Source organism: Delphinapterus leucas, chromosome 20 (assembly GCF_059928025.1).
Source record: "Delphinapterus leucas isolate spDelLeu-1000000601 "Yukka" chromosome 20, BTC_Dleu_Yukka2, whole genome shotgun sequence".
NCBI lineage: Eukaryota > Metazoa > Chordata > Mammalia > Artiodactyla > Monodontidae > Delphinapterus > Delphinapterus leucas.
In genome coordinates, this window is record NC_143148.1 from 24,740,513 (window position 1) to 24,753,897 (window position 13,385).

Below are 13,385 nucleotides of genomic sequence, written 5' to 3' on the forward strand. Positions count from 1 at the left end.
CTTAATCATGTTCTGTTTTTCCAGTGGGAGTTTCTGGTGACTTGTATCAGTTTGAACAAACCTTTCTACGTTAAGAATATTAATTATTTAATTCTTTCATAGCTAATTTATTTCCCAGATTTAAACACAATTTTAAATTTCATTTATATTTTTATGTACAGAAATTAATTGATTTGTAGTTAATTCTCTTGATTTTCCCTCTTGTGATATTTTTACCAATTACTTTCATGCTTGGAAATTGCTTATGAAAAGTGAACAAACACAAGATTTGGTAGCAGAGAGACAGAGGAAAATAAGGACTTGGATAATTCATATAATTGAGAATTAGCCTCTTATAAAAAAAAAAAAAACCAACCAACCAACCGGGCTTAGGGTTGGACATAATGTCTTGATGGAGGTTTAACGTTTTAAAATAATCCAATTGTTTTACAAGGATATACTGTGACATATTAACTCTGGAATTTAACACATTTTTTTCAGAATTTATTATTTTTCTGAGTGATAAACTGGCTTACTTTTAAAGAACAAAACAGCTTGGGAGATTCTATTTTCCCTCAACAATGCCCAGAAGCACTTGATAAACTGGCTTTTGACATTAGAAAGAAGAAAACCAGGGCCCTGAGCGCCTTTCCCAGGCCACCTGGCAACTGAAGACAGTCACAAGAATCTGTAGCAATAGATGCCAACTCTAGTTCACCAGGTTAAGAGAGAGTACACACTGAACCCATTCTTCTGTGATCTTGTGCAGGTTTAAGGGTCTGTTATCTGTTGGCTGTTCTTTACTCGTGCACATGCACAATTGCTGTGAGCATGATTCTCTAGTGGTTTAATCTGAACAAGCATAAAATGAGATAAAAGCATTTTCGTATTTCACTGTACTGATCAGTCAGTGGTGTCAATAAATGTGTTCCCTCTGTCATTTAACATTAAAAGGAGCTTTCTTTAATTAACTCATTTGCTTTCATAATCTCATCTACATTTTCTGGTCAAATAGGGTGAAAGTGAGATAAGGTGGATGGCAATTAGACTCCAAACACACAGAAGAGCTCTGAACTCACATCTTCGTAAATATCAAAGAAGGTGGCAACCACTGCATCTCTGATTTGGTTTAGGTCCATCAGCTCCCAGTAGACTTTAAACATACGACGCGCCCCCTCACAGCTTGCATTATTACAAGGGACATTCTCCAGTAAAAAGGCCTGCTGATTGCTGTGAGACAAAGGCAATGGCATTTAGTCAATATAACATATCAATGCTGAGTAGCATCAGCTATGCTGTATTTACTAGAATCAAAGAGATGGTAAATGGTATACACTTAAGTAATATGAAAAAATCCCTACATCTTACTAATTATTGTCCTGAGTCATAAAAAACTTAAATTGTTGGCTATTGTTTTTCAGTCTTTGGCAAAAATCCTGAGGTTAGTCAGTTGTTGGCCTCTCTCTCCTCTTTTGTGATTTCCAAGTCCATCTCTCCCGCCGTTCCTTGCTGCTCCACAGTCATCGACCCTGTGTTTCACTACTGAGTTCCTGGACACTGTCATCGTCCCTTTAGATCTGTATAACTCCTTAGGTAAAAACCTGCATTTTAAATAGAGATTCCTGACATCCCCAAGTCTTGTAAACCCAAAGCAGTAAATCTACAATGATACAATTTGAGCTTCCCAAATGGACAGTAGGGTAGATATTGCTGAGTACCTCTCAGATAAAAGATAGAAAAAAAAAGTGTTGTACTTTGCATAGCTATGAAGTCCTCCCTTTTGAATCCTACTCTATAGGCAAAGTGGTGATGAGTTTAGATTTTGGAACCAGATTACCTGGATTCAAATTCTGGCTCTATCATTTAGCAGTTATGTGACCTTAAACAAGTTATTTAACCTCCTGAAGACTCAGATCCTTATTTGTAAACTGAGTAACATGAGTACTTAAAGAATTGTTGTAAAAAAGAAATGAAATACCGAGTGCAAAATACTTAGAACAATTCCTGTCATTCACTTAGATCTTAGTAAAAGTGTATGTATTATCATCACTCTTACTTATGTAGTGCAACACCATGCCATGTAAAAATATTTTCTTTAAATACAGAAGTAACTTTTGTAAATGGTGTGATTTGATGTAATGGCTCCTATTTATAGGCATTTTCTAATATTTACATTCCTTCAGGTCGCTCTATGTTACATAGAAGATAATAAGCTAAAAAGCTTAAATTTATTACTGCTCAATTTTCTCTAATAATTATCTTAAATAAAACTATAAAGACAGATTTCTTTTTTTCCATATGAAAATATTACTCTGGATATTACTTTGGGTCTGGGCAATTTGGAAAAGAAAAAAGTTCTATTATAAGAAAGCTAAATTTTTCAGTGTAAAATAGAGTAAGGAAACATGCAAAATATTCACTTTACTTGATGTACTTGATATATGATTAGCTTCACATTATTTTTCTAGATAAAAAATTCCAACACAAATAGTTTAAACTCCCAGATTATAACATTTACATGGAAAACTTTGAGGTGGCTTTGATCAAGGCCTAACATATAATAGTGTTATTCCACTAGAAGGAATAATGATTTCTTTTTTGTCTCCTGTCTAATAACTGATTTTAAAATTCTAATTTGTAATACTTTTTCCAGGTAATTTACCCATCTTACCTTTGTAGCTAAACAATTTTACTAGATATTTCACAGAAATGAAGAACACTCTATTTTGTTATTAGATTATACTAAAATATGAGAACCAGTGATAAAGGTGGCCTTTTTTTTTTTTGGCTATGCCATGCAGCTTGTGAGATCTTAGTTCCCTGATGAGGGATCAAACCTGGGCCCACAGCGGTGAAAGCACTGAGTGTTAACCACTGGACCGCCAGGGAATTCCCAAGGCAGCCCTCTATAATCTTTTATAACCAACGCATCACACTGGCGACATTTTGAGTGATAATTTGCCACTGGTTTCCCTTTTCACAACAGGGATGAAAGGATTTCACTATTGTATTATAACTCTGGGCACAATTTCAAATACACAACATAAGCTACAACAAAAACTCTAACTGCAGTTGCATAATTTGTCATTTTAATTTTTGATATGAGTTTGTAAAGATTATAAATGCCATGCACCATGGTTTTTGTCTGAATTCTCACTAAACAGGTTAGTCTTATACTCTGGAACATGGGGTCTATAAAATTTCAGTTCTTTTAAACTCCACTGAGCCCTACAGGTAGAGCCCAACAATCTGAACTATATAAAAAAAATTCCATTTAAGCCCAGGAAGAAAGAATTATGATTCATTCGGTTTGGAAACCCTTGGGGAGAAACAGTCTTGCTTCTTTTGAGTCAACTGCTCTATGTGTTTTTGGCAATTACAACCGATATAACTTTTAAAAAACTTTTTTTTTTCAAAACTATTGCAAAAGTTATTATAAAATTCAAGTAATAGAGACATTTAAAAAGTTGAACTCCTCCTTTCCAGGGAAAATCACTGTTAACAACTTGGTGTGCATCTTTCCAAACCTTCTTCTGGGAACATACAAATATTTAAGTATATATATGCTTCAAAAAAAACCACAAAACAAACCCAGTTGGGTTCTACTATACATATTATTCTGCAACTTTTTTCTTTCCACTCAATAACAGCATACACATGGGGAAAAGGGATACAACCTGAATGAGGACTTCTGAAATCTATTTTGAAAATTCCCACCAGAGAAGTTGTACCAATTTATATCCCCCAGCAGCAGCCCATCAAACTGCCTGTTTCCCTACATGCTCATTCCTTTCAACGCTTACTCCATTATACAGCTATGCCATCATTCGTTTTAACACCCTGCTATTGATAATCAGGTTGTCTTCAATTCTTCCCCATTACACACACACACACACACACACACACACACACACACACACGTAATTTTCCCTTGAGAATTTGTATAAGGATTTCCAAATGAAGTCATCTGGTCAAAGGATATGCGTATTTTAAATGTGAATAAGTAAAGCTAAATGGCCTTCTAAAAAAATGTACCAATTTATACCTCTAGTATATCCTTCTTCATATCTTGCCAATATTAGTAACACTGCTTCTTATTTTTGCCAATTGGGTAGCTTAAAAATTATCTCATTCTCCTGGTTATATGAGAGAAGCTGAGTATTACTTTTATGTTTATTATCTATTCATATTTCTTCTAAGAATTGGCACTTAAATTTTTTAAATTATTGGTTTTTAGATCTCTGATTGTTAAGGACATTAGCCCCTACCTGTTATTCTCATATTCTTATTTGCAAAATGAGTGTAAAAACAGTACAGAAATAGATACATAGATGTAGAGAACAAACTAATGGATACCAAGCGGGGGGAAGGGAGTGGGTGGGATGAACTGGGAGATTGGGATTGACATATATACACTACTATGTATAAAATAGATAACTAATGAGAATCTACTGTATAGCCCAGGGAACTCTACTCAGTGCTCTGTGGTGACCTAAACGGGAAGGAAATCAAAAAAAGAGGGGATATATGTATATGTATAACTGATTCTCTTTTGCTGTACAGCAGAAACTAACACAACATTGTAAAGCAACTATACTCCAATAAAAATTAAAAAAAAACCCAACGGTACATTACCTCAAATGGCTGTTGTAAGGATTAAATGAGAAAATACATGGTAAATGGTTTAATATAGTGCCCAGTACATAGCACAACACACTTTCAATACCTGCTGTTATTATTATATGTGCTGTTATTATTACTCTGATATGTTATAAACATTTCACCCCAGCCTTTTATTGTTTTTAAAATTTATGGTTTCTTTCACTAAAAGGTTAATAATACTTATATATTCATTTATGTCAATATTTTTCTCATGCTCTTTAAGAAATGTTAAAGAAGTCCATCAGGCAGATGGAAATAACACCAGATGAGTATCTGCACTTACACAAAGGAATGAAGAGCAGTGAAAATGTGAAATACGTAGGCAAACAGAAAAGATTTTCTTGTTATTTAAACCTCTTTAAAGATAACTGATAATTAAACAACACAGCATGGTGTTAATGACATAAGCAGATGTAAAATGTAAGGTTTCCTCAAAAAACTAAAATTTGAACTACCATATGATACAGCAATCCCACTTTTGGGTACATATTGAAAAGAAGTGAAACCAAGATCTCAAAGAGGTATCTGAACTCTCATGTTTGTTGCAGCCAATATTCACAATAGTCAAGATATGGAAACAATCTAAGTGTCCAAAAATGGAAGAATGAAAATGTGGTATATACATACACTGGAATATTCAGCCTTAAAAAAAGAAGAAAATCCTACCATTTGTGTCAACATGGATGAACCTAGAGGACATTATGCTAAGTGAAGTAAATCAGAAACAGAAAGACAAATACTGTATGATATCACTTGTATGTGGAATATAAAAACACTGAACTTATAGAATCAGAGAGTGGAATGGTGGTTGCCAGTGGCTGAGGGGTGGGGGAAATGGGGAGGTGTCGGTCAAAGGACATGAACTTTCAGTTATAAGATGATTAAGTTAAGGGGATCAAATGTACAGCATGATGACAATAGTTAACAATACTGTACTTTATACTTGAAAGCTGCTGTGAGAGTAGGGCTTTAATGTTTTTAACTATAACAATAAGAACAAGAAAATGGTAATTATGTGAGATAAAGGATATTAACTACCTTAATGTAGTAAACATTTTGCAATATATACATATATCAAATAATACTGTGTACCTTAAACTTACACAATGTCACTATATGTCAATTACATCTCAGAAAGCTGGAAAAAAAAAAGGAAAAAATAAATCAATAAAAGATATCTGGAAAATCTCCAAATATTTAGAAATTAAACACCACTAAATAATCTACGAGCAAAAGAAGAAATCAGGCGGCCCCTCAGCACATGAGGAGCACATGCCTTTGGGAATTTTCCGTGCGCTATCTCTGTTCACCCGGCTACCTGGGCTTGGGGCTCGCCCTGGTCTCTGCCTAGAGTGCCCGGCAGGAGCTGCAGGCTTTGATCACCCGTTGCTGTGTCTGTGCCCCAGTAGCCGCAACTGCCCCGGGGGCTGTTCTGGAAGAGATCTGAGAGCTGGGTGGCCTGGGTCGTGAGAGCCCCGCACCTCTCGCATCGTGGTGAGGAAGAACAGTATTCCCAATGGAATAAAATGTCACATCCAGTCCTCCAGACAGTGCTGTGAAGGACTATTTTGTCAAAAGGTGCAGTTACTTTCTGTGATGTCAGCCTCAGAAGATGCATCTGCCTTTCATATCCCTAGAGTCCTTTAACTCGAACAAGCATTAACAAGACATGGGATACTAATGTTCTCCAAACTATTTCTCAAATATTGAGCTAGCCTCAATTCTCACCTCAAAACATGAAACATTTTGCCACCTGAGCAGTTCTGGAGGAGGAATCTGTGAGCAGTTCCAGGCACTGTGTTAGGCATTAGCTAGCATTACAGGATATGCCTAAAATACATGAGAGGGTCTGGGAAAAGGTCAAGACTTCTTAATGATCAGCACCCTCAAAGTGATGTACAGATACAGGATTATGACTATGTCAACAATGGACCTGCCCAGAGGAACTCTGGCACTGATAACTGCAGAGGCAGAAATAAGAGATACTGGGGACAGGATTAAAATGGCTCAAAGAGGGGGGACCTTCAAGATTGTGGAGGAGTAAGACGTGGAGATCACCTTCCTCCCCAAAAATACATCAAAAATACATCTACGTGTGGACCAACTCTTATTACGGAACACCTACTGAACGCTGGTAGAAGACCTCAGACTGCCTAAAAGGCAAGAAAACCCCCAGGTACCTGGGTAGGGCAAAAGAAAAAAGAAAAAACAAGACAAAAGAATAGAGACAGGACCTGCACCTCTGGGAGGGAGCTGTGAAGGAAGAAAAGTTTCCACACAATAGGAAGCCCCTTCACTGGCAGAGACGGGGGGTGTGGGGTGGGAAGCTTCGGAGCCATGGAGGAGAGCGCAGCAACAGGGGTGCGGAGGGCAAATTGGAGAGATTCCTGCACAGAGGATCAGTGCCGACCAGCGCTCACCAGCCTGAGAGGCTTCTCTGCTCATCCACCGGGGAGGGTGGGGGCTGGGAGCTGAGGCTCGGGCTTCGGAGGTCAGACCCCAGGCAGAGGACCGGGGTTGGCTGCGAGAAGACACCCTGAAGGGGGCTAGTGCACCACAGCTAGCCGGGAGGGAGTCTGGGAAAAAGCCTGGACCTGCCGAAGAGGCAAGAGACCATTGTTTCAGGGTGTGTGAGGAGAGGGGATTCCTTCCCTGTGTGCCCACAGAAGGCAGGGCACCGCTTAAGTTAGTTCCAGAGATGGGCATGAGCTGTGGATATCAGCTCGGACTCCAGAGACGGGCATGAAACACTAACACTGCTGTTGCCGCCACCAAGTATCCTGTGTGCAAGCACAGGTCACTATCCACCCTCCACATCCCCTCCAGGAGCCTGTGCAGCCCACCACAGCCAGGGTCCCGGGATCCAGGGACAACTTCCTCGGGAGAACACACGGTGCACCTCAGGCTGTTACAACGTCATGGTGGCCTCTGCCGTCACAGGCTCACCCTGCATTCCAATTATGACTACCGTACCCCTCCCTCTCCCCGGACTGAGTGAGCAAGAGGGACCTAATCAGCCACTGCTTTAACTCCCTCCTGTCTGGGTGGGGAACAGATGCCTGAGGGCAACCTACATGCAGAGGTGGGGCCCAAACCAAAGCGGAACCCCAGGAGCTCTGCGAACAAAGAAGGGAAAGGGAAATTTCTCCATGCAGCCTCAGGAGCAGTGGATTACAACCCCACAGTCAACTTGATGTACCTGCATCGGTGGAATACCTGAATAGACAACAAATCATCCTAAAATTGAAACGGTGGACTTTGGGAGCAACTGTACACTTGGGGTTTGCTGTCTGAGGCTGATTTGTTGCTGATTTTTATGTTTATCTTAGTTTACTTTTTAGCGCTTGTTATCATTGGTGTATTTGTTTATTGGTTTGGTTGCTCTCTATTTTAGTATTTTAATAATTTAAAAAAGTTTAAAATTTCTTTCTTTTCTTCTCCCCTTTTTTCTGAGCCATGTGGCAGAAAGGGTCTTGGTGCTCTGGCCTGGTGTCAGACCTGAGCTTCTGAGGTGGGAGAGCCGAGTTCAGGACACTGGACCACTAGAGACCTCCCAGCCCCATGTAATATCAGCAAGAGTTCCCCAGAGATCTCCATCTCAACGCTAAGACCCAGCTCCACCCAACGGCCAGCAAGTTCCAGTGCTGGATGCCCCATGCCAAACAACTAGCAACACAGGAACACAACCCCACCCATTAGCAGAGAGGCTGCCTAAAAATCATACTAAGTTCACAGATATCCCCAAACACACCATCAGACATGGCCCTGACCACCAGAAAGACAAGATCCAGCCCCACCCACAAGAACACAGGCACCAGTCCCCTCCACCAGGAAGCCTACACAAGCCACTGAACCAACCTCACCTACTAGGGGCAGACATCAAAAACAACGGGAACTACAAACCTGCAGCCTGCGAAAATGAGACCCCAAACACAGTAAGTTAAGCAAAATGAGAAGACAGAGAAATATGCAGCAGATGAAGAAGCAAGATAAGAATCCACCAGACCAAACAAATGAAGAGGAAATAGGCAGTCCACCTGAAAAAGAATTCAGAGTAATGACAGTAAAGATGATCCAAAATCTTGGAAATGGAATGGAGAAAATAAAACAAACATTTAACAAGCACCGAGAAGAACTAAAGAGCAAACAAACAGTGATGAACAACACAATAAATGATATTAAAAACTCTCTAGAAGGAATCAATAGCAGAATAACTGAGGCTGTAAAACGGATAAGTGACCTGGAAGATAAAATAGTGGAAATAACTACCGCAGAGCAGAATAAAGAAAAAAGAATGAAAAGAATTGAGGACAGTCTCAGAGACCTTGGGGACAACATTAAACACACTAACGTTCTAATTATAGAGGTCCCAGAAGAAGAAAAGAAAAAGAAAGGGTCTGAGAAAATATTTGAAGAGATTATAGTGGAAAACTTCCCTAACATGGGAAAGGAAAGAGTCAAGTCCAGGAAGCACAGAGAGTGTCCGATACAGGATAAATCGAAGGAGAAACATGCCAAGACATATATTAATCAAACTATCAAATATTAAATACAAAGAAAAAATAATAAAAGCAGCAAGGGAAAAGCAACACATAACATACATGGGACTCTCCAAAAGGTTAACAGCTGACCTTTCAGCAGAAACTCTGCAAGCCAGAAGGGAGTGGCAGGACACATTTAAAGTGATGAAAGGGAAAAACCTACAACCAAGATTACTCTATCCAGCAAGGAACTCATTCAGATTCAATGGAGAAATTAAAACCTTTACAGACAAGCAAAATTTAAGAGAATTCAGCACCACCAAACCAGGTTTACAACAACTGCTAAAGGAACTGCTCTACGCAGGAAACACAAGAGAAGGAAAAGACCTAAAATACAAATCCAGAACAATTAAGAAAATGGTAATAGGAACATACATATCAATAACTACCTCAAATATAAATGGATTACATGCTTCAACCAAAAGACACAGACTGGCTGAATGGATACAAAAAGAAGACCTGTATATATGCTGTCTACAAGACACCCACTTCAGACATCGGGACACATACAGACTGAAAGTGCTGGGATGGAAAAAGATATTCCATGCAAATGGAAATCAAAAGAAAGCTGGAGTAACAATACTCATATCAGATAAAATAGACTTTAAAATAAAGAATGTTACAAGAGACAAGGAAGGACACTACATGATGATCAAGGGATCCATCCAAGAAGATAGAACATTGTAAAAATTTCTGCACCCAACACAGGAGCACCTCAATACATAAGGCGAATGCTAACAGCCATAAAAGGGGAAATCAACAGCAACACAATCATAGTAGGGGACGTTAACACCCCACTTTCACCAATGGACAGATCATCCAAAATGAAAGTAAATAAGGAAACACAAGCTTTAAATGATACATTAAACAAGATGGACTTAATTGATATTTATAGGACATTCCATCCAAAAACAACAGACTACACTTTCTTCTCAAGTGCTCATGGAACATTCTCCAGCATAGATCATATCCTGGGTCACAAATCGAGCCTTGGTAAATTTAAGAAAATTGAAATTGTATCAAGTATCTTTTTTGACCACAATGTTATGAGTCTAGATATCAATTACAGGAAAAAATGTGTAAAAAATACAAACACATGGAGCTAAACAATACACTACTAAATGACCAAGAGATCACTGAAGTAATCAAAGAGGAAGTCAAAAAATAACTAGAAACGAATGACGATGAAAACACGATGACCCAAAACCTATAGCATGCAGCAAAAGAAGTTCTAAGACAGAAGTTTATAGTAATACAATCCTACCTCAAGAAACAAGAAAAATCTCAAATAAACAACCTAATCTTACACCTAAAGCAATTAGAGAAAGAAGAACAAAAAAACTCCCAAAGTTAGCAGAAGGAAAGAAATCATAAAGATCAGATTAGAAATAAAGGAAAAACAAATGAAGAAAACAATAGCAAAGATCAATAAAACTAAAAGCTGGTTCTTTGAGAAGATAAATAAAATTGATAAAACATTAGCCAGACTCATTAAGAAAAAAAGGGAGAAGACTCAAATCAACAGAATTAGCAATGAAAAAGAAGTAACAACTGACACTATAGAAATACAAAGGATCATGACAAATTAGTACTAGCAACTATATGCCAATAAAATGGACAATCTGGAAGAAATGGACAAATTCTTAGAAAAGCACAACCTTCTGAGACTGAACCAGGAAGAAAAATATGAACAGACCAATCACAAGCACTGAAATCGAAAATGTGATTAAAAACGTTTCAACAAACAGAAGCCCAGGACCTGATGGCTTCACAGGCGAATTCTATCAAACATTTAGAGAAGAGCTTACATCTATCCTTCTCAAACTTTTCCAAAATATAGCACAGGGAGGAACACTCCCAAACTCATTCTATGAGGCCACCATCACCCTGATACCAAAATCAGACAAAGATGTCACAAAGAAAGAAAACTACAGGCCAATATCACTGATGAACATAGATGCAAAAATCCTCAACAAAATACTAGCAAACAGAATCCCACAGCACATTAAAAGGATCATACACCATGATCAAGTGGGGTTTATCCCAGGAATGCAAGGATTCTTCAACATATGCAAATCAATCAATGTGATACACCATATTAACAAACTGAAGGATAAAAACCATATGACAATCTCAGTAGATGCAGAAAAAGCTTTTGACAAAATTCAACAAGAATTTATGATAAAACCTCTCCAAAAACTAGGCATAGAGGGAACCCACCTCAACATAATAAAGGCCATATAAGACAAACCCAGAGCCAACATCGGTCTTAATGGTAAAAAGCTGAAAGCATTTCCTCTAAGATCAGGAACAAGACAAGGTTGCCCACTCCCACCACTATTAAGGAAACACTGCCATTTACCATTGCAACAAAAAGAATAAAATACCTAAGAATAAACCTACCTAAGGAGACGGAAGACCTGTATGCAGAAAACTATAAGACACTGATGAAAGAAATTAAAGATGATACAAACAGCTGGAGAGATATACCATGTTCTTGGATTGGAAGAGTCAACATTGTGAAAATGACTATACTACCCAAAGCAATCTACAGATTCAATGCAATCCTTATCAAATTACCAATGGCATTTTCCACAGAACTAGAACAAAAAATTTCACAATTTGTATGGAAACACAAAATACCCTAAATAGCCAAAGCAATCTTGAGAAAGAAAAATGGAGCTGGGGGAATCAGGCTCCCTGACTTCAGAGTATACTACAAAGGTACAGTAATCAAGACAGTATGGTACTGCACAAAAGCAGAAATACAGAGCAATGGAACAGGATAGAAAGCCCAGAGATAAACCCACACACATACGGTCACCTTATCTTTGATAAAGGAGGCAAGAATATACAATGGAGAAAAGACAGCCTGTTCAGTAAGTGGTGCTGGGAAAACTCGACAGCTACATGGAAAAGAATGAAATTACAACACTCCCTAACACCATACAGAAAAATAAGCTCAAAATCGATTAAAGACCTACATGTAAGGCCAGACACTATAAAACTCTTAAGAGGAAAACACAGGTGGAACACTCTATGACACACATCACAGTAAGATCCTTTTTGACCCACCTCATAGAGAAATGGAAATAAAAACAAAAATAAACAAATGGGACCTAATGAAACTTGAAAGCTTTTGCACAGCAAAGGAAACCATAAACAAGATGAAAAGACAACCCTCAGAATGGGAGAAAATATTTGCCAACAAACCAACTGACAAAGGATTAGTCTCCAAAATTTACAAGGAGCTCATGCAGCTCAATATCAAAAAAACAAACAACCCAGTTCAAAAATAGGTAGGAGACCTAAACAGACATTTCGTCAAAGAAGGTATACAGATTGCCAACAAATACATGAAAGGATGATCAATATCATCACTCATCATTAGAGAAATGTAAATCAAAACTACAGTGAGGTATCACCTCACACTGGTCAGAATGGCAGTCATCAAAAAAATCCACAAACAATAAATGCTGGAGAGGGTGTGGAGAAAAGGGAACCCTCTTGCACTGTTGGTGGGAATGTAAATTGATACAGCCACTATGGAGAACAGTATGGAGGTTCCTTAAAAAACTAAAAACAGAACTACCATATGACCCAGCAATCCCACTACTGGGCATATACCCTGAAAAAACCATAATCCAAAAAGAGACATGTATCACAATGTTCAGTGCAGCACAGGGAAATGACAAAGTACTTTGAACTGAATGAAAATAAAGACACAGCACATCAAGACTGGCAGTATGTCACTAAAGCAGTATTTAGATGGAAATTTATAGCACTAAACACTTTATTAGAAAAGAAGAAAGATCTCAAATCAATGATCTCACTTTCTTCCTTAAGAAACTGAAGTATAAGAGCAAATAAAATCTAAAATAAGCAGAAGAAATGAAATAATAACAGAGAGGAAAGCAAAGAAGTAGAAAACAGAAAAACAATAGAGAAAAATCAACGAAACCAAAAGCCAGTTCTTCGGGAAGAACAATTTTAATACTGATAAACTTCCAATGAGAATGGCCATTTAAAAAAATTAAAAAGAGAGAAGATACAAAGTACAAATAACAGGAATGAGACAGGTAACAGCACAACAGATTTTACTGATATTAAAAGGATAATAATGCTATGAAAATTTTTGTGCCAATATAATTGACAAGTTAGATGAAACAAACAAAATCCTTGGAAGTCACAAATGACCAAAGC

General features: G+C 38.0%; 1 protein-coding gene across 3 annotated transcripts in view; it reads right to left on the bottom strand.

The window, feature by feature from the left end:
* ITFG1 (integrin alpha FG-GAP repeat containing 1) overlaps window positions 1-13,385 on the bottom strand; it is a 242,099-nt gene that overhangs the window by 71,654 nt on the left and 157,060 nt on the right. For all 3 annotated transcript variants that reach the window (XM_022555125.3, XM_089902992.1, XM_089902991.1), the window contains exon 11: window positions 1,059-1,209. In XM_022555125.3, coding sequence (XP_022410833.1) covers window positions 1,059-1,209 — 151 coding nt within the window. The remainder of the gene's footprint in view (window positions 1-1,058; window positions 1,210-13,385) is intronic.